Source organism: Eleginops maclovinus, chromosome 4 (assembly GCF_036324505.1).
Source record: "Eleginops maclovinus isolate JMC-PN-2008 ecotype Puerto Natales chromosome 4, JC_Emac_rtc_rv5, whole genome shotgun sequence".
Classification (NCBI taxonomy): Eukaryota; Metazoa; Chordata; class Actinopteri; order Perciformes; family Eleginopidae; genus Eleginops; species Eleginops maclovinus.
In genome coordinates this window covers 29,119,695-29,139,653 of record NC_086352.1, presented here as the reverse complement: position 1 = coordinate 29,139,653, position 19,959 = coordinate 29,119,695, and the positions used below count along the sequence as shown (strand labels likewise).

At 43.5% G+C, this 19,959-nt stretch overlaps 1 protein-coding gene across 6 annotated transcripts in view; it reads right to left on the bottom strand.

The window, feature by feature from the left end:
* herc1 (HECT and RLD domain containing E3 ubiquitin protein ligase family member 1) overlaps nt 1-19,959 on the bottom strand; it is a 66,002-nt gene that overhangs the window by 11,649 nt on the left and 34,394 nt on the right. For 3 of the 6 annotated variants that reach the window (XM_063881041.1, XM_063881043.1, XM_063881044.1), the window contains exons 39-71: nt 19,216-19,489; nt 18,059-18,269; nt 17,805-17,971; nt 16,353-16,469; nt 15,640-15,895; nt 15,319-15,440; nt 15,010-15,236; nt 13,965-14,233; nt 13,198-13,250; nt 12,873-13,073; nt 12,545-12,719; nt 11,641-11,908; nt 10,619-10,832; nt 9,631-9,890; nt 9,420-9,547; nt 8,881-9,014; nt 7,590-7,790; nt 7,331-7,461; nt 7,029-7,252; nt 6,201-6,321; nt 5,827-6,024; nt 5,629-5,730; nt 5,367-5,540; nt 3,993-4,292; nt 3,835-3,900; nt 3,577-3,702; nt 2,804-2,942; nt 2,441-2,622; nt 2,130-2,285; nt 1,850-1,972; nt 1,621-1,723; nt 1,082-1,251; nt 564-702 (exon numbers count right to left, since the gene is read on the bottom strand). In XM_063881041.1, coding sequence (XP_063737111.1) covers nt 564-702; nt 1,082-1,251; nt 1,621-1,723; nt 1,850-1,972; nt 2,130-2,285; nt 2,441-2,622; nt 2,804-2,942; nt 3,577-3,702; nt 3,835-3,900; nt 3,993-4,292; nt 5,367-5,540; nt 5,629-5,730; nt 5,827-6,024; nt 6,201-6,321; nt 7,029-7,252; nt 7,331-7,461; nt 7,590-7,790; nt 8,881-9,014; nt 9,420-9,547; nt 9,631-9,890; nt 10,619-10,832; nt 11,641-11,908; nt 12,545-12,719; nt 12,873-13,073; nt 13,198-13,250; nt 13,965-14,233; nt 15,010-15,236; nt 15,319-15,440; nt 15,640-15,895; nt 16,353-16,469; nt 17,805-17,971; nt 18,059-18,269; nt 19,216-19,489 — 5,731 coding nt within the window. The remainder of the gene's footprint in view (nt 1-563; nt 703-1,081; nt 1,252-1,620; nt 1,724-1,849; nt 1,973-2,129; nt 2,286-2,440; nt 2,623-2,803; nt 2,943-3,576; nt 3,703-3,834; nt 3,901-3,992; nt 4,293-5,366; nt 5,541-5,628; nt 5,731-5,826; nt 6,025-6,200; nt 6,322-7,028; nt 7,253-7,330; nt 7,462-7,589; nt 7,791-8,880; nt 9,015-9,419; nt 9,548-9,630; nt 9,891-10,618; nt 10,833-11,640; nt 11,909-12,544; nt 12,720-12,872; nt 13,074-13,197; nt 13,251-13,964; nt 14,234-15,009; nt 15,237-15,318; nt 15,441-15,639; nt 15,896-16,352; nt 16,470-17,804; nt 17,972-18,058; nt 18,270-19,215; nt 19,490-19,959) is intronic. The other 3 variants (XM_063881045.1, XM_063881046.1, XM_063881042.1) reach the window with 3 other exon arrangements.

The following is a 19,959-nucleotide window of genomic DNA, read 5'->3' as shown; positions in this document are numbered from 1 at the left end:
AGGCATGTTTTGGCACGTTGTTGTTTTTGAAGCCATTTTGTTCCGATTTTATGTGAACTGTTCTGATGTTTAATATGCCCAGATTCGTTCGTCTGGCTTTAAATAAATAAAGGTATTTGTTTCACACCTACCATGTTTTTTGAGCTCTTTTGTTTGAAACGGAAAAATATAAAGATCTAGCTGCTATCTGAAAAAAAAAAGAGGTTCGACTATCAGTCGACTACGGCAAAATCTGACAAATCAGATTCGATTATGAAAATCCTTAGTCGAAAACAGCCCTAATTACAAGTATTTCCACGTGTTTTACAATCACATCAGAAGACTCGTATAGCACGAGGTCTCAGCACTTTCTAACCACAATACATGAAACTCCTCATCCATCATTCATCAAACTATGTTGGTGCCTCATCTGACAACACTCTGCTGTGCCCCACTTTGGGATTTACTTCATGTGCCAGCAGCGCTGCAGGGAATCTGATCTCCAGGATAGAGTGTCTGGCAGATAGATGCCATTACAGGGCCAGTATTTGGGATCTTAGGATGTGTGTATGTGTGCTTCTAACCTGGAGCTCGAGGCGGAACAGAGGGAGCCGTCCAGGCAGCGCTGTGGCAGCGTCCGGCAGAGATCTGGTGGACGTTCTTGCCCTGCACCGCTGTTGCCACTGTAGGTTCTCTGACATGGTTGGTGTGGCCCAGACCCAGCTACACAAAAGTTCAAAAAGACTTAAATTAACAGTTTTAAGCAAAATATCAAACAAATTGTACATGAAAGAATATTTACAATCAGATGATGAGTGGGGAAAAAAACTGCTGAAACACATAAGAAGGTAAAAGTAACATTTAAAAGCAGTGTGAAGAAATGAATATACGGTGCTCTCTCTCGTTAACTGAATGCTCAGAACTCCTTAACCCAGAGGAGACGCTGGCTGAGAAGTTAATAATTGCATCATGACAACCTTCTATTTTCAGTGTATATGTGTGTGTGTGTGTGTGTGTGTGTGTGTGTGTGTGTGTGTGTGTGTGTGTGTGTGTGTGTGTGTGTGTGTGTGTGTGTGTGTTTGTGTGTCTTTCAGCAGTTTACCTGTCCTTCCGAGTTGCTGCCCCAGGTGTAAACATCTCCCGTTGAGGAGAGCACCAGAGTGTGTTCAGCTCCGACTGCCACATCCTGGATGTGGATCCCTGCCAGAGCCGGCACCTGCTGGGGCCGGTTGTGGTTCCTGGCTCGGCCTTCTGGTAAGCCAATGAGGCGGTCTGCAATCAAGAGAGGAAAAAGATATTTGATAACATGTTAATAAAATAAAAGGGTAATGAGACAGTAGATTTTAACGTGAAAATATTGCACGTGTGGTTTACTGCAAACATGTGTCTATAAATAGGGTGTATGAAAAGGAAAAAAATAACCAAAGCTTTCAACTTTGAATTATGTATTTTTTATTTTAGAGATGATTATTTTCTTAATTATTAGAACCAAAATATTTTTTATAAAAATGGTTTTAACAAAAATCTGAAAACCATCACATCCAAAACTATTGTAAATTTGGCAATTTTGCTGGAATCAACCTCTCACTGCAGATCTAATCGTTAAAATAAGTTTGTTTAAAGCATCAAACCATAACGTACCTTGGCCAAACGTGTAAACTTTGCCATCTTTGGTTAGAGCAACTGAGAACTGTGTCCCACAGGCCACTTTCTTGATGCCGATTCCACACAACACGTCCACTTTCTAAGGAAACAAAAATTCCAACTAAGCCTTCATTACATTCACAAAAAGAACATATTTTCAGAAGTGAATCATCCAGTGTTTATGGCTCACTTGAATCAGCAGGCCTCCCAGAACCACAGCGCTTACCTGAGGTGAGGACTTGGCTGTGGAATTGCCAAGTCCCAGTTTTCCATAGTCTCCGTCACCAAACGCCCAAACCATCATTCCATCAGCAGAGACGACTAGAGTGTGGTTCAAACCGCAAGCCACCTGAGGTGACATAGATCACATTTGTTAACTGTTAAAAAATATATTCTAGTGTCCTGCTTATGAACATCGTGGAAGACTCAGCAACTCGAGGAAAATAGTAAAAATATGATAAATGAAATTCATCTCTCCATGGTCATTTCTAAATGTTCTGTCCCACCTGTCCGACTTGGTAGCCCTCCAGAGCAGTGACCTTCTCTGGAAGCTTCTTGTTGGAAGTGTTCCCCAAACCCAGTCTGCCGTAATCCCCGTTACCAAATGTGAAAAGCTTTCCATCAGCAGTCACCACGGCCGAGTGTTTGAACCCACAGGACATCTAAAGGGCAAAGAGAGCAAAGAAAGGAAGATTGTGACTGCAGCCTAGCGCCAAAGTTCTTTATTACCATTACTCACATCTAATGCAGTCTATGCTCCCAGAGCAGAATTAAAAAAAAGAGTTCCTGAACACTCTTGAGGTGGGATACCACTGACCTGCACCACCTCCTCTCCCTGCAGCGCTTCGATCTGTCTCGGTCGGCGCTGGCGGTCGCTGTTCCCGTGGCCCAGCTTACCGTAGTCCCCGTCCCCCCAGCTGAACACCTCACCGCTCTCAGTCAGAGCCATGGAGTGACCGTCACTGCCACAGGACGTCACCAGCTGAGTGACAACAAAACCTGAGGGGCAAAGAGACGACCAGTCATGACGGATGTAGCGGACGGCGGTAGGGAGCTACAGAACTACAACTGAAAAATGAGCAGGTTTCCCTAAAGCATTCCATCACAACCAAGGTATCCCTCAGTGGACTCTCCCCTCTCATCAGTGTGTGATGAGAAACAAGAGGTATTTCAGCTTTACCTTGAAGAGCTGAGATGACGGTGAGGACATGCAGGTCGTCAGAGTTGCCCTGACCCAGGCGGCCGTAGCTGCCCTCCCCACAGGCCAGCACTGTCCCGTTAGGCTGGATCACAAAGGTGCAGTTCTGACCACACACCACCTGAAGGAGCAGAGGTTTGAACAGATACAGGAAATAAAACAGTGATACTAATATACTTTTTCTCTCTAGTCTGAAACCACTAGATTCAACAGGCATAACAGGTTTTATTTGAGGATGTTACTTTACTTGTTTTAAAGAATACTTCCTTATATGCACATTCCTTACCTTTAATAAGCCTTGAATTTAAAACACTTTGGACACTTGGAACTGTTTTAAATATTAAGGTTTCAGAAAAAATGTGAAAAGAATTGTGGAATAGTGACCATTGGAGAGGATTGAAGAGTCTAGGGTTAGGCTAAAGTTTGTAAACAGATGTTTTGATACAGTTTAGCTTCAATATACAGGTATCCTGAATGTACTTAAATTGATCAATACATTTCTCTTTTTTTGTTTCTTATTTCACCCTGGGGGCATGTAAGGAAAATAAAGATATAGCTTTCTTCACAAAGTCAAGGTAAAATCAGCTGAGTAATAGATATTCAGACGTTTTTGTGGGTGAAGTATTCCTTTGAGGCAATAATATGCAACTAATAGTGCCAAAATAACAACTAACATCCTTTACTGTCATGTGATGTAACTGGATGTGGTGACAGGCAACAGGCTGGTGTGGTTATTAAAGACATGACATGTTTACCTGTTGTGCCTGAGAGAAGGACGGGGCGTTGGTCGGCACCAGGATGTTTCTGCCGGCCTCTGCCAGCTGGCCGTGTCGCCCTGCGCCCCAAAGATACACATCACACTTCCCCCCAAGGTGCCAGTCCTACAGACACATGTATGAAAAAAATTAACAACCAGGCAAAAAGTGACATAACATAGCAGTTATAAGAAGCTGAGTCTGAGGAGAATAAGCCCAGACAAAACACCTATTACAGCTAATCTGAGTCTGAATTACCTCTGGTCTGGAGGTGGCCCAGGACATGATCTGTTCATCCATTCCATGCGCCCATTTACTGTTGTCCTGGAAAAACACGGTGCACACAGTTATTACACCCAGCAGTAAGTGTTAATTATATCATGGATGGCAGTGAAAGCAGCAACCCCCTCCCTCACCATGAGCAGAGCCATCTCATCTTTGGGCACAGGCTCCATGTCGGGAACAGAGAAGGACTCAGAGAAGGTGGCGCCCCGAGCCAGGGCCTCTGCCGCCTTCACTGTCGTAGAGAAGCAGTCCAGCCACGCCCACTCGCTGGCACACCAGACGGCGGTGCCGGACTCTGGGGGGCAGTGTCGGAAGTTAGGCGGCACAGGGGGACGACACAGGAGCAGGTCCAGGTGGAGACCCACAGCCAGGGAGGCCAGGCACTGCATGTAGGGGCTGTGGATGAGCTGCTCCCCACACACCACGTGGGGCTGGAGGATGGAATGAGAAGGAAACATATCAATAATGGATTCAAAATAACACTCAGGCACTTTAAAGTCAGGCAACATGATCTTGCTTTTGTCATGTTTATGTATTATTTTTTACTTTAATGTATCATTGCTCCTGAAAAGAAGGGCTTGCTTCCTCATTCAGTTAATAGAGACAGAACACCAACACACAGAGAGCAGCATGGTGCTCCAATTAAGCAGCAGGCGAGGCCCTAAAAAGCAGCCCCATGTCATCCTTCCTGCACTTCACTGCTCAGTCTCTGCTTTCACACTCAGGATTCCAATTCCAATCCGCCCCCTACAGTCTCTCCCTACCCATTTCCACTCCATTTGCGCGTTTGCTTCAATGCACTGCCACCTTTAGTGCCGTTATGAGCCAGCCAGTGGGGAGTGGAAGTGTGGTAAACCCTCCTGCAGGTCTGCATCACTCCTGACTTTACCAACTGCCCTGCCTGCATGCTGTTTGTGTTGGTAAGGAGACATGTTGTCTTCAAATAGTTCTGTGAAACCATTAAGTAGTACACTTTGCTAAAAACTGTCATACAGATGTTAACAGCTAAAGGTTACATTATAATTCTTTTTAAACATAGGATCATATATTTACCCGTGTCTAGTCTAGTTAAGAAACGTTACGACAGTTCCTGTTTCTGCCGGATAGAGGAACGTTTTTCCCCAAGTTTGCCATTGTATTTATACCTCGCCCTTAAAGAAGGGGCCTCACTCAGCTGTGTGACTACAGATGGAGTTTTCTATGGAACGCAGTATGATTGTGTAGAAGTCGCTTTGGAATCAGGCCTCAGAACTACGTTAAACATAATGATGAATCCACTTTTTCGCCATGATTATAAAATGATCACACAACATGATAATAGACGTTCCACTGCCACCATCTGCTGGCTAACGTTAAACTGAATAAAAGCCCATGTTCATTATTAAGTAGGTTAAAAAGCTGCCATAAGCTGGATCGAGTGTAATTATACAATATAGTTTTACTTAAATCATTTAGAAAAATGGGTCATTATTGCATCAGGCTCTCCATATGAAATGTCTCTGTACCTTCTCGTAGGCGTACTGCTCCTGCAGCATGACAGGAAGCCTCTCCAGAAAGGCCCTCATGCAGGGCGCCACGTTGAGGCCGACCACGCCCTGCTTCTTCAGGGCGGTGCGGCAAGTGGCCAGCACATGGTTGGATGCTATGTAGTCTTTGGAGCAGTTCACCACCAGCACATCCTGGAATTTATCAGAGCAGAGAGAAGATAAATATTCAGTGATGCCGATAGAAACGTGGAAAAACAAGCATTACGCTAAGACCACGCACCTTTGACCTGTTGGAGCAGACAGCGACACCTACATCTGGGATCCAGACAATATTTTGGATTGCACCTGACCCGGCTACTACTGTCTGGAGCACTGAGCCGTCCTGTTGCACATGAAAGAGTAATAAATAATGTGTTCCTCCATACATCTGCGCATACGACTTCTGCCTGCAGTATTTGCAACTCTGTTTGTGTCTTACCCGCAGGGACCAGATGTTCATGAGGCCTCCCACTCCTCCAGATGCCAGAGCCATACCATCGGGGCTGAAGGCCAGTGTTCTCACCGGGGTGATGTGGCCCTTCAGCTGGAAAACACACGTTGCACCTTTACCTGACCACCGGGAAGACTGCAACACAGTGACAGCAGGTGAGTGGAAGAAGTCTTTTCTCCTACGACTCTATGTATGTGTGAAGAAATAAAACAGGTGTCAGAAATATTCAAAAACCCAGACAAAATTCCCATAATCCTTCATCAAACATCCAGGAATTAATAAGCGTGCTTCCATTTTCACTTTTTTTTTAGAATACGATCATATATCATCTCAGGTTATTATTTATGAATACGTTTAAGTACCATGTATTTAGGTTTCGCTTCATTCTCCCACCATCCCTCTGACTCAGAGGAAGAGGATTCTGGGAAATTGGAGACGCATTGAGGAACAGTCCAGACTGAGACCAGGCCATTCTGGCAGCATCTGAAAATACACAGAGACACATTAACAACAACACACCCACAAGAAATATTACTTCATGTAAATATATCATCCATCAGTTAAAAAGGACACCACAGACGAGAATGAAAATGATTCTTATCAAGTTACTCAAAACAAGTCAAATGTCCCTTAGGGTGAATTTGATTGTTAAAGTTATTGTTGTAAATAGGCCGCTAGAAATAATATACTGGGGATTCCAGGCAGTCAGGCTAACATTAGCTGTATCCATATTTGAAGTAGGTAATCACATCATTTACTGAAGCCAAATAAGCAACACCACTCTGTAAAAATACACACATCTTAATATGTAAAGTAACTCCAGGTCAGTGTGGTGTAGTGGAGAAGAAGAACAATGTGGCAGCAAAACAACCAATAAATTGAAAGTACCTCAAAACTGTACTTAAGTAAATGTACTTAGTTAATTTTCACAACAGGTTAAATCTTGTAAATTAAAAAGCGTTGGAGAATATTGCCTATTTTCTGTTCACTATGACTCTATACCTACTTCTAGACAAACAGCAATATTGTCACTTTATCAAAGACAAAACTTTAGACAGACATTTTTCAGGAACTCATTAAAAGGATGACGGCAACATAAGTGGGGGGTGTGAAGAGAGCACCTCATAAACATTCATAAAATCAGAGAGTGTAATCAGCCAAAGCCCTGAAGGTTTTTGGAGACAACCTACATGGCTAACATGTTGAGGGTCTTTGGGCCCCGGCCCAGCAGGCTGCACCAGGCCACTCCGTTAACAGGGGAGGGGTGTCTCAGACTCTGCAGGCAGCGCCAGCCAGAGCCCGAGCTGCAGTCAGAGTGAGGGTCAGGACTGGCCCACAGCTTCACCGTCTCCTCTTTGGCACAGGTCAGCAGGATCTGACCGGTGGGACTCCACTTCATGCTGGTGATGGACTCCTGTGGAAAGCACATGCACAGAGAGTCAGTACTGAGGGGAATTTAAAGGAAGAGTAGAAATAAGTCGCAATAGTTTACCTTGTGCGCATCAATGACTACGATGACTCCTTTGTCCAAGGGCTCTTTGGATCCTATCAGCAGCTTGCCATCTGCGTAGCCCACAGCGAAGGGCTTGTCCTCACTGTACCAGGCGATGTGCATCACTGCCACTGAGAGGGGGAAAAAATCACTTTAACGGATGCAGCTTTACACCACTGACAATCTGACCTTAAGACGGTCTAGTCAAAAACATTACCACAAAAATACATCGATGTTATTAGAAAGTCCCTTTCCCTACCGTCCTTCCTGTAGCAGTGCTCCAGCTCCGTGCGGTGCATGAGGGAGGTGTCCAGCACCTCGATGAGGCCCAGAGACCCGTCCATTCGGCCCACCAGCAGCATGTCCTTTGGTTCCCCGCACCACAAAGACTCTGCTTCCTCTTCAGGCCAAGCCAACGCCGACACCCAGTGAGGCTGCACATCCAAAATCCCCTTACCACCTTAGAGGAGAGGTCACAGTTAGTGGGGAGCTTTCCCCCCGGTCATTTATTTAAGAAAAAATGTATAGGAAATGAAATTTGAGGTTCCTACTTCAAATATATTATGCTAATGTCCCTATTTTATTTTGTGCCTCTACTGTGACATGTCTCCATGCTTTAATGTTCAAAAAGCTCTATTTTTCTCAAACTGCCTGTCCTGCAGCACCTCTTTTCACCCTCTGTTTGAAACCAGAGCCCAGTCTGCTCTGATGTGATTTGTTAACTGCTTAGAGATGTCCCGCCCCTTAGCCTATCACTCACAATATGTTGGAGAGCTAGCCAATAGAAGCGCATGTGTTAGATAGTGATGACAATATGTCACAAAAGTAAACAAGAGGGAAGGGACTTTGCAGACCATTTAAATGTAGAAATATATATGTAAACACACTACAGGAAGGGGAAAACCCCAGAAGAAAAAGGGCCCTTTAGTCATCACACATTTCTAATTCTACACAGCATTGCATACACAGTGAAATGTAATCTCTGCACTTCACCAACCCTGGTTCCAAGAGCAGTAGGAAACTTTTGTACAAGGGTCTGGTGCCTTGCTCAGAGGCGCACAGGAGAAAAACTGGCACCTTTTCAAACGTTGTGCCTTCTGGGGTTTGTACCAGGGATCCCCCGTCTCCCAAGCCAAGTCCCTACAGACTGAACTACCTCATGCCCATTTGTTTTTTTGGTTTTTTTAATAATGGGAATTGCTCAACAATGCCCACAGTTAAATGATAATGCACAGACAGCTAGAAAATGTGCTTGGGCGAATAAGAGTGAGTTTTGGACATTCATCCTAGAGGTGAAAGTGTGAGGACAGATGGTTCATGCTGCAAGGTGTGTGTGTGGAAAGGTAGTGATCATTGGACCACATTTAGAGCATCTACTTTTAATGGGAGCTATAAAATCGTAATGCCGTCTCATTCATATTCCGCTGACCTCACACAGCACTGAAAACTGGGCCACACCATAACACATTTTACAATTAAACAGTTATCATCATTAAACTCAAATGGGGCACATCATTACCCTGAAGGGGCTATTAAAGACACATTCTTACCATTTACTTGCCAGATGTTGACAAGTTTGTCCATGGCAGAGGCCAGATATTTTCCAGTGACACTCCATGCCAGAGGAGACATGCAAGGGTCACTGGGAGATCCTAAACCTGACATGCCCTCCTCAGAGCCGTCACTGATGAGAGAAAGCACAATCAACACCAATGAGAAGAAAGCTTTAAGCTGCAGTCATAAAAGTCAAAGAATAGAACATCACCTTATAAAGTGGTTAATGGGAAATATTATAACATACTAACACCTAATAAAGTTTTTATGAGCAAAGTGTGTGTGTACGACCGTGCAAACAGCTTGTTAACTTTAAGTGAGCAAATATGCAATTTCAATTTCACAAAAGTTGAACTCAAAGTCAAAATTGCCTGCTGATGTACTTCACTTCAAGGAATCAACTCATCTGATTGCAGCAATTCCATCTAAGAATATTGATTTGGTCACCAAATATCGATTGTTGCACTGTGGTTTCATTAACACTGCAAAGTATCTGGAGTTAGAGCAAGAGGCTGCAGTATTTGAGAAGCCTTACTCCTTGTTGAAGATGCAGGTCTGCTGGAGGGTGTACTGGTTCTTGGTGACGTTCCACATCCTGACTGTCCCATCATTGCCACTCGTCGCCAACAGGCCTTTCTTACTGCACCACCCACATGTGATGACCTGAGGGTAATACATAGATTTTATTAAACCCCAAACTGTTTATAACCAACTAGGGAATCATTTGTTATCGTGCAAAGACTCACTCTGCTCTGGTGAGCCTCTAGCTTGATGAAGGAGCACTTGCGCAGGTCCCCAGCCATGTCGGCGAAAGTCTGCGGTCGACTCTGGTTGTTGTCCCGGTCGTGGGCGGCCAGTGTGCGAACCAGCTGCTGTGCCGCCCACTGACGGTGCTGCGACGACAGCCTGGAGGACAGGCAACAGGCCGCCAGAGCGTTGGCCAGCTCCAGAGGCCCTACAGCGGAGGGATTATGGGAGGGATGGGCATATAATTGCGCAATTAGACCTGCTCGACACGGAACACACAAGATGGCCTGGTGAGTGACAGGAGGGACAGAAATGATAATGGCAAACATAAAAACAAAAAAATGCACAGAAAAACCGAAAAGTGACCCAGAGAGAGGCAGTGCCGAGCGGGCAGAGGCAGGAGTCAAGAGTGTATGAAAGCTTGGCATACATACTGATGAATTATCCCATAACAACATCAAAAACACATGAAAATCATTATGAGGTGATTCAAAATACATTATGAAACACAGTCTTTACATTACATGTGTTAAAAAAACAAGGGATGGGATAGAATCACTAAAATGTAATATTGCTGTTTGCTGCTTAATTTAAGTCAAGGTCATTTAGGTCAATCAAAGGCAGAGAATGAAATAACGTTTCCTGAAGGATAAAATAATTGTTGTGGCTTAATTAATACATTTTTTCAGATTTTTTAAATTCTTCCCAGATATTTTATTTTATTTATTTATCGTTTATTTGGTTATCCCTAGAAGGGCTTTTATGGAACTAGGAAATTACAACAGTGATAGTTGTGAATACTTATATTCACAATCAATAAAGGCAGTTCTAATTACAGATTTTTAATTATGCTTATAAGATTAATGTTAAGTATGGAAAGAAATACTACACATATGATGAGATGAAATGAAGAGATGCACATAAACAGTTCCAAACAGGAACTGAGTAACATGGAAGAGCATCCTCTGCTCCTCTCAGTCTACAAACCTCTTTTCTCCATGTCAGCCTTGTCATAGGCAGGTCTGAGTCTGGCCCCTTTATCTGCCAGGAGGGCCACCAGAGCCTGAGTGACCACGAAGTTTGGAGAGGTCACCAGTTTGTTCTCCTCGGCCACGCCTCGCAGGAAGCTGGGCAGGAACTTCCTCTGGATGGGGTCATCCACTGTGGTCAGGTTCATGCCGGTGGCTGCAGAGATCAGGTTCTGGAGAGGAAAGAAGTTTTGGATTATATAAAGAGTATGGATCTGCAGTGTTACTTTTCAAACGGGTTGGAGGGGGACGTCAGAAACAGTTGGGCAGTTTTCTAATACATGATATTATTATATTAACAATTGACAAATATTTATTAACAAAGAATAAAGTTAATTACAGCACGTACATGCAACTCAAACAAAAAAATGTTGGTTTCTTCATTTCTGCTGAAGTTTTTAATAAATAAAATAAATGTATAATGTAAATAATTGAGCTTTGGAGCAGCGGTTGGTAGGTGGACTAGCTTTCCCCCTTTTCAGTCTTTATGCTAAGCTCAACTAATTACCCTGTAATATTTTTACATTTTTTGGTTATTAACGGAACTACTTTATCAGACTTGCTGTTCCTTTATTGATTCAACAATTAGGCATTAAAATGTTGTTGTGATTTTTAGCTTTAAAGTGTGATAACAATAACAGCCCTTTATGCTTTGATACAGATCATGGCTGGCAGGGAAAGCCGACCAACTGTGATTTTATTTCAGCAAAGTGCATCAGAGCCTGACATGGGCCATTAATAATCCAATGTGTTTATTTCAGAGCTGACTGATGGATAATTGTTACATGCTGTGACGTTTAAGAATTGTTTCTTTTTCCACTGCGTCTGCTACGGCACCAATAACTAACACAAAATGAGAAGAAGGGACTATTCACTGAGCAACACAACTCAGCTGAGCTGTTTTTCAAGACTAAAAACAAAAGGGCGTTCTGCAGGCGTATACAAAATAAAATCAGCAGAATGATGAGTTCCGTTATGTACCTGAGTGCAGAGCTGCACCAGCAGCTTGGCAGCGTTGGGGCTGTTGGAGGCCAAGCAGCCAACAGCTGTGCTGAGGTAAGCCAGGCAGGAGATGGGTTTGCTCGCCTTGGTGGCCCCGCGGGGCCTTTCAGAGTGTCCGGAGCCAGATGTTGGACTGGTGGAAAGACCGGCTCTGCCTGCAGCCGCCAGACACATCAGCCTGACCAGAGTCCTGATGTCGGTTAAACCCAGAGACTCCAGACCGGCTGCAAGGCTGCAGCTGGAGCCACTGTAAGCAACATCATACACTGAAAGTTATTGAATTCTTAAAATATTCAAATAATCTTCCACTTTTTCAACCAATAATTAGAATGGAGAACATATTTCAGGAATATAACTGTGTTATATCTTAACTAACTTGTTGATTTTGAAATAGCCACTCTTATTTAATGAGTAGCAAACAAGGACAGAGGTTGCATTTATCTTATCACATTAACATCATTTGGAAAAGTGAACAGAAAAGTTCATTGAAGTACATTGACATCTGAGAGATTCATTTTGTCACACCAATCCCAATTTTATATTTTCAATAATATTATTCTGGTGAATTAGAACCACTTCTCTATACCATCATGGCATCTTTCTCATTATTCTGATGGCATATATCTCTTAAAAAGTAATATTATATCACAATGCAGTGCCAAGGTTGTGAATGTTTACATCCTAAAAATGAATAAGTGGTACAACTAGATAGACAACCCATATATCTGGAACTGCTGTTCATCCAACATGACTTCCAAAGTTGTTATTGCTTATGTGGCCTAATCAAAGCAGAAGGAAGAGCAAAACAGATCCACATGCAGGTCTATTAGAAACAACCAGACCCGGGAGTGTGTAGGCTTGTTGTTGTGTTGATGTAAGTTACCTGACAGACAGCAGGGACAGGGCTCTCATCACCATGGTCCTGGCTAGCAGCACCTGGGCTGCAGCCGTCACCCTCCTCAGCGCCATCACCCGGTCATGAGGGTTCTGGAGGGCCGCCGCCTGCTCGCCGAGGGTGACTCTGCCCGAGGAGCTCTTATCCACCGAGGTCTGACAGCCTAAAGATAAACACACACAGAAGCTTAAGAGATTGGTTCTCTAACATATTAAATGCATAGTTGTTTGTAGAGAGAGCATTTGTTTCTCTAACTTCCGAGCCAGCCTATAAAAATGTGTCATCACTTCACCACTCGACGAGATCTTCTTCTCACCTATCTGCAGCAGGGTCTCTTCCATGCTGTTGGTGGCTGTCACCATGGCAACAGAGGCTCCAAGTGGGTCGCTGTCTGGAAACTGGACCGCCTCGGGGACGATCTTCCGCTCGCTGAGACCCAACGGTCCGGCCAAGAGCTCAAACTCCTCCTCCCCCGTCAGCTTTTCATCTTCATCAATGTCCAGCATGTCCCAGTCCTCTGTAGCGGAACAGACGGACATAAAATATACTTGTAATCAAAGCCCAGGCAATGTGTATTACTGCACAGAACATAAAAAAATTGGAATTTGAATTGAGTTTGACATTCTTTAAATAGAAATGACCTTCATAGACACTGTCCTGCTTCCCCAGGAGGTCAGGAGCTTGTCCCTTATACCTGTGGACATGTCAAAGAGAAGATTACATGACATTTCATCACATTTGTGTTATTAAAATAAAAACAGAATGTCTGATGAGTTCAACATGACGTTTATAGATGGATATGTTTTGAATTTGAGCTTTTAAAAGTAATCTAGAGAGTTACCTGTTTCTCAAATCCCAATTTAAAAAAATAAATAAAATATAAGAGCAAAAACTTTTAGCAATACTTAGAACACTAATCAAAGCTGGACTTTGTGCTGCAGTTGTTTGTAAATACCCTGGAACATGTCATTTTAGCTCTGAAGTGCATTGTTGCATACCAGCTGACACACTAGTCAACAGATCTGCCATAAGCTTAAATCAGCAGTTTGATCAGTCTAGTTTTAATAGTATTAACCCGAGTGCTAGCGTCATTGTTAAATTGTTTTCAATTAGGTCATCGCCAAGCCATTGTATGTGGCCAGCTCGCGAGTGCTGCGTTCAGGGTCTTTTTTCTGAGCGCTCTGCTACTTTGTGAGGCTGCTCCAAGCACTTTATTTTGACTTTTGAGAAAAGCTCTTGTGATGTCACTGTTGAAATTAGAGGAAAAGCATGTATTTGGCCACGTACACACACCAACCTAACCCGTTCTCTTTGTAAGCAGCATTAAAGGCTAATAACGCTAAGATACAGCCGAGACAAATACTGTATGGGCTCTCATGTTCACCCGATCTTTCTCAGGTGTACGCACCTCTCCACAATAGGGACTTTGGCTTTGCTTTTGATGGCCAGGTACTTCTCTCTGCAGCCCCCACACAGCAGGTAGTAAGGGTTTCCACTCCCACACTCCCCTCCGAACCAGCCGTCTACGTAGGAGCCGTTGCTGCGGTAACCTTGCCTGTTGGCGCTGCGGCCGCATCCTGGGTGGCTCTTCTTCATGTGCTGGTTGAAGTTGGCCACGTTGGCCTCGCACAGCTCGCACACCACAACTTCATCGCGATCATCCGTTTCGCACACATGCTGCGAGGTGTGGCACAATTACAGAGTGACACACACATTCACATGACGACACACAAGACAGAGTGGCTCAGAACAGCAGGTTAGCATCCATGCGGAGTGAAGTGTGAGAAACAATAGCTCTGCATTAATCAGTTCCAAGCAACAGCCAGAGAATAATCACTTTGTTAGTGTTAAGTCTTTCATTCCATGCCAGTTAGATCAGTAGAGAGTGGGCTCTAAGGAGAAATGTGAAAGCGAGTGACTTTAAAGAGGACATTTTATGCTCATTTCCAGGTTTCATATTTGTATTTTGTGCTTCTCAATGCTTCAATGTTCAAAAGGGTCACTATTTGTCTCATACTGTCTGTGCTGCAGCACCTCTTTTCACCCTCTGTCTGAAACCAGAGCCCAGTCTGCTCTGATTGGTTAGCTGGTCGGCTCTGTTGTGATGGGCTAACCGCTAAGAGCCTATCAAATACAATGTGATGGAGTGTTAGCCAATAGGATTGCTCGAGTTAAGAAGTGATGTCACTATGTTACGTTTCAGGCAGGGGTGTGTGGGAGAGAAACTCCCTCTGAAGGGAACTTTGGGATTTTAGCCTTTGTAGACCATTTACATGCACACAAACCTAATCACCACACTACTGGAAAGGGAAACCCCCAAAAAGCATAAAAGGACCTCTTTAAGAAGGCATTTTAGCGTGTGCATATAGAATGAGCTAACTGGGAGAAGTGATGCAGGTAAAGAGCAGGATGGAGTTGGCAGCCCTCTGGTCAAAGCATAAAGTCACACACACCCATGTTGGCCAGTCCAGTACCTCCGGGATCCACATTCCCAGAATATCCGTGTCGCTGGCCAGATCCTGGCCGAACATGGCCTCCATGGTCTCCTCGTCCAGGTCCATCTCCAGCTCTTCGTCCAGGTTGAAGTCGTAGAGGGCACCGGGGTCTTGCTGCTGCTGGAGTGAGGTGACCTCCCTCCGTGATTGACTGTGGTGAGCCTGCACCGAGCGGTACAGTCCAGCTGAGGGGGAGAGGAGGTTTAAAGTGAAGTGAGGAAGTGGGCAATATATGGAAAGGTAAATGAGGCCCTGGAATATTCTTACCAGCGCGGGCTAACAGCGTGCGTGCAGCCAAGTCAAAGCGGTGTTTCCTGCCGGCAGCAGAGCGGCCTCTGAGCGGACCGCCGCTGGAGGCCGATGCATTGTCCTGCTCCAGACCCTCAGGACTGCAAACGAACACAAATAAAGACTTTTAAAATATTGTCCATGCATTACAAATGTAAAATCTTCTGGCATTCAGGATAGGGTAAGGAACTGTAATATTTACGATTACATATAATTTATATTTGAACATGTTTGAACTGTTGTTGTCAACATATCTTTGTTCAATCTTGTCTGAAACACTGGAGGAAAAAGCTTTTGTACCTCTCGCTGAAGCCCTCCTCCATCTCTGAAGCATCAGCACTGGCGATGTCTCCAGGAGAGCACAGGTATGGGCTCCTGTCCAGAGATTTGCCTCCAGAAGAGGCCGTTGCTCCTGGACAGGACGAGTCGGAGACGTCGCCGCCTACACTGCTGCCTCTGGTGTGACCCTCTTCATGCTCCTCCTCCGTGCCGGGATGTTCTATCATCCACATGGCCAGCACCGTGATGTTCTGAGCGTCTGCCTCGCCATTGGCACCTGAGTTAACAGGAATACACACAGAACCCATATAAACACATTTTGATCCATTACCTCCTGTTCCTGTAGCATCCATTGTAGACTGAAAAAGTTGATAAGCTTTCCCCTTTTATCCCATGTTTCAGTGAATGTAGTGTCTGTTGTGTTTCTATGTAAACATTTTTTACTGTATCCTTTTCTAATAGCAGTTTTTGCACAAACAAAGCAAAGACACATTTCAGCCTGTAGCATAAAAACATACACAATTAATTGTAAATAGTTTCCTTCAAAGTGAAAATGTGTTGCTTTGCTGTTTTATATTAAGGTCACCTTTATTTCGTTGTGATTGAAATAACGGGAGTATTGTTTTTCAAATAACCATGTATAATCGATTTTATTTAAAAAATAAAATAAGGTAAAAGTCAAAGTTTCAATGAAAAAACCTTTGAAAAAAAGGGGACGGTGAACTCAGACTGACCGGTGGCTTCTAGAGCTTTGGTGATCTGCCGCAGGGAGAAGCCCATCTCCAACAGGGGCACAGCGATGGCCGGGGGAGGGGGGGATGTGGACAGCCTGCTGCTGGGGTCCGACAGAGCTGAAGTAAACAACAACACCACAATTAGTTTAAAAAAAAATCTGTGTTTGTTCGTTATACCGGAGCATGAAATAACAAGAAAGACATGATTTCTCTTTTTCAGTAAAGGCTGCCGTTTGAATCAGCATCAAACAATCAAAGATACTCTGGGGAAATACTAACTGTTTGTCCCCTTGTGCTCTTTCAAATGCTTCCTTTCTCTGCAAATACCTGTATATTTCTTTTGAGAAGTTTAAAGCCAGCATTGTTTACATCTTTCTAAATCAGCCTGCAGTTGTTCTTCTTTTCTGATGAGTCAGGATCTAGTGTTTCAGCTCGTCAGGTTACACTAATCCACTGATCTCATCGTAGATACACTCTGCAGTAACTGATCAGAGCAGCACTTTGCAATGTCACAGGGAAAACATCTCAGTTTACAAGAACTACAGGAAGGAAAAGGTCAAGGGAGGTGGACATGTGTAAGGGAAAGTCACTTTTGTCTGGCTCTGGAACACATTTAAATATTGGACTTTGTATCAGCAGCTCTGTGATGTTTGCATCAATGACTTTAATCCGAGTTCCTTTAAAGATTAACCAAAGGGAAATCCCTTGTCATGAATGATATCAGTGTTCAATGGGTTTGCATTGAATCCATAACCATGTCACCAAGCTTTGAAACAGTTTGCCATTGTACTTTGTTTTGAATAACACTTTAATATCATTCTGTATGTAACCACGTTAAATCAAATGTAAGCCACACACTCAGGATCACTGACAATGCTACAACACCACCATTGAGGAGCCTGTCCAGCTCCGCCATGAGCAGACACTCAATATCCGCACTAAATGCAGATATAACCGTCTCCCGAGGTGCACCGCACATCTGCATTTTTTAATTTAGGGCCATCAAACACTGGAATATTCTTCCAGCTGAGCTTAAAACCCGCATTGACTTTCACTCTTCTCTCATCGTGCAGAACAGTGGCTATTAAGCAACATTAATCGCACTGTGATCTGAGTTTTTTCAATTGAAATGAATTGTAATATTATATTTCAACTTGACTATGTGCTATTTTATTGACCTGAACTTCATCCTGATTTATAATTGTTTGTGTGATAGAGATTATGCAAGGGTTTTGTTGGTTGTTATGTACCTGCCTAAGGACTGCAGAAGGATATTAGTTATTAGCTCAAATCTGGCATAAATAATCTCTTCTGTTTTCTGAGATGAATGTATTTGTGTGAATGGTCCTTGTTCAAATAAACACATGCATTAAATAAATAAATCCGCATATTATTTTCTAGATTAATTTATTCATTTGAAGTTTGTTGTCTCAAAATGACAGGCATACTCACAGGTACCCGTTCTGTTCTGTGGTCTGGAGGGCTGGGAGTCGGGGGAGGTGAGACTCTGCCTGCGGCCTACCTCGTCTGAGGGGGAGGTCGGCAGAGACGTTACCGGGGGAGTCTGAGCTCGCCGGGTGGGAACCAGAGTGGTTGTGGGGTAGCTTGAGAACATTTGCCTGTCAGAGAAGCATTGGAATAATCATCTGGATTGAATCATACATGAGAATCGTCAGCTGACAATATGTACAGCCATCTGTTCTGACCTGAGGAGGCTGAGAGGCATGACCCCCGGAGACTCGGATGGGGGGACAGTCTCTGTGTCTGTGACGGGTGTGGTGGCAGTGGTGGTGTCCTCCAGCGAGGAGCTCATGAAGGAGGTGGTGCTGGAGGCAGAGGGGCTGGTTGTGACTGGAGTCTGTGCCAACTGCTCTCCCTCTGTACATTCCCCCTCTCCTTCAGGCTCACTCCTCACTCCTAAGGGGTGGGACAAGACAGACAAAGCTAAAAAATGAGTGTTATGTTTGAAGAATTCCTAGCAGTGATAAACTATCTATGTATATAAAACAGCACCTCAGCTGAACCGGACACTTTAGGAGTTGTCTCTAACAGACTATTTCAGCGGGACCATAGAGGGAATCTGACTGGACTTAAACTCACGCTGTATATTTTACATTTATTTTCAATGTAATATTCCATTCCTTACACACTTAATGAACATATAATATCCTGCTTTGTATTTGTTTTTGTTTATATTTTGCGTACATTTTTGTCCCTAATGTATATTTTTTACTTTCTTCTTTTTAAATGCTATTTTATTTTAATTACATTGCCTTTTTTTATGCTGCTGCAACGAAAAAATGTCCCAAATTGGGATCAATAAAGTACTTCTATCCATCTATCTATCTAGTCAGTAGCTATCAACCACTTTTATGACAAATAAAAGCTTCAGACATTCACCAGTATTCACCTATTTTATGTTGAAGATTTTATATAGAACAAATCGTGAAAATCTTCTCAGCTTGATCTTATTTCAGGCATCTAAAGAAAAACAAGTTCTACATGTTTTTTTTGAGACAAGGGAACCGAATGCTAACTCATTTCCCAGTTTTATCACTCATTCCTGCACCACTCTACTCCAACTAACCAAGGGCTATCAGAGAACCCCCACTTCGTAGGTTCTGTAGTCGATAAGCAATATCTACCTACTGTAATCGCACTGTATATGTATATAATATATATATATATATAGATAGTACCCTGATTTTATAATTTTTAAGCACAGGTTGGTGTAATGTGTTTTATTCTAACATATATAGAGATTTTAATGTCATGTTAACATGCTCCAGTAACTTACCAATTCACAATTTGGCATGAATAAGGTATTTCTTGTCAAATCTCAAATGTTTGAATGTATTCTCACCAGGCTTGGCTTTTCCTCCACTGGGCTCCTCCAACAGCCCATTAACAACCAGCTTGTAGATCATGGCCTGTGCCCGCTCCAGGTCTGCCAGGCCCAAGGCACGCTTGATGGGGGAGCGCATTACTGCCCTCTTCACCATATGGCGCATGAGGAACTGCAGAGCCGCTCGCATCTCCACCTCTTCCTGGCACACCGGCGAGGTGGCAGCTGTACTCCCGTTGGTGCTGGCGTTCAGATCAGCGTTGTGCCCGCTGGGTGCCACCTCCGGTATCACCTTGATGTTACAAGAGGGGATACGTTAGCAGAATATCTGACCTGGATTTGTTTCAGGTAAAAAATTTGCCTCACATCAGCAAGATTCTGCGTATATGCATTCGTTTTAATTGTAAAAGAATAACATTTTTGCAAGAATGCACTTATTCACTTCCTTTCAGGGATTTAGATGAGGAGACTGATATGCGAGTACAAAACTGTGTATGTTTTTGGTAAAGACTAAACTAATGAGATTCAGGATGAATATTAATGAAGTGCTTTTTCTAGACAGATGTTGTTACACTTGGAGAGAGCCAGGCTTACTGTGTCCTGGTGTTTTTAGTCTTTATGCTAAGCTAAGCTCAAATAAGCTAAGTTTAGCTAAGTTAAACTAAGTACAAACTTACAACTTGTATGTTTCAGACAGATTTGAGAGCAGTATCAATCTCATTCTCTAACTCTTAGCTGGAAAGGAAATAAAATATTTCTGAA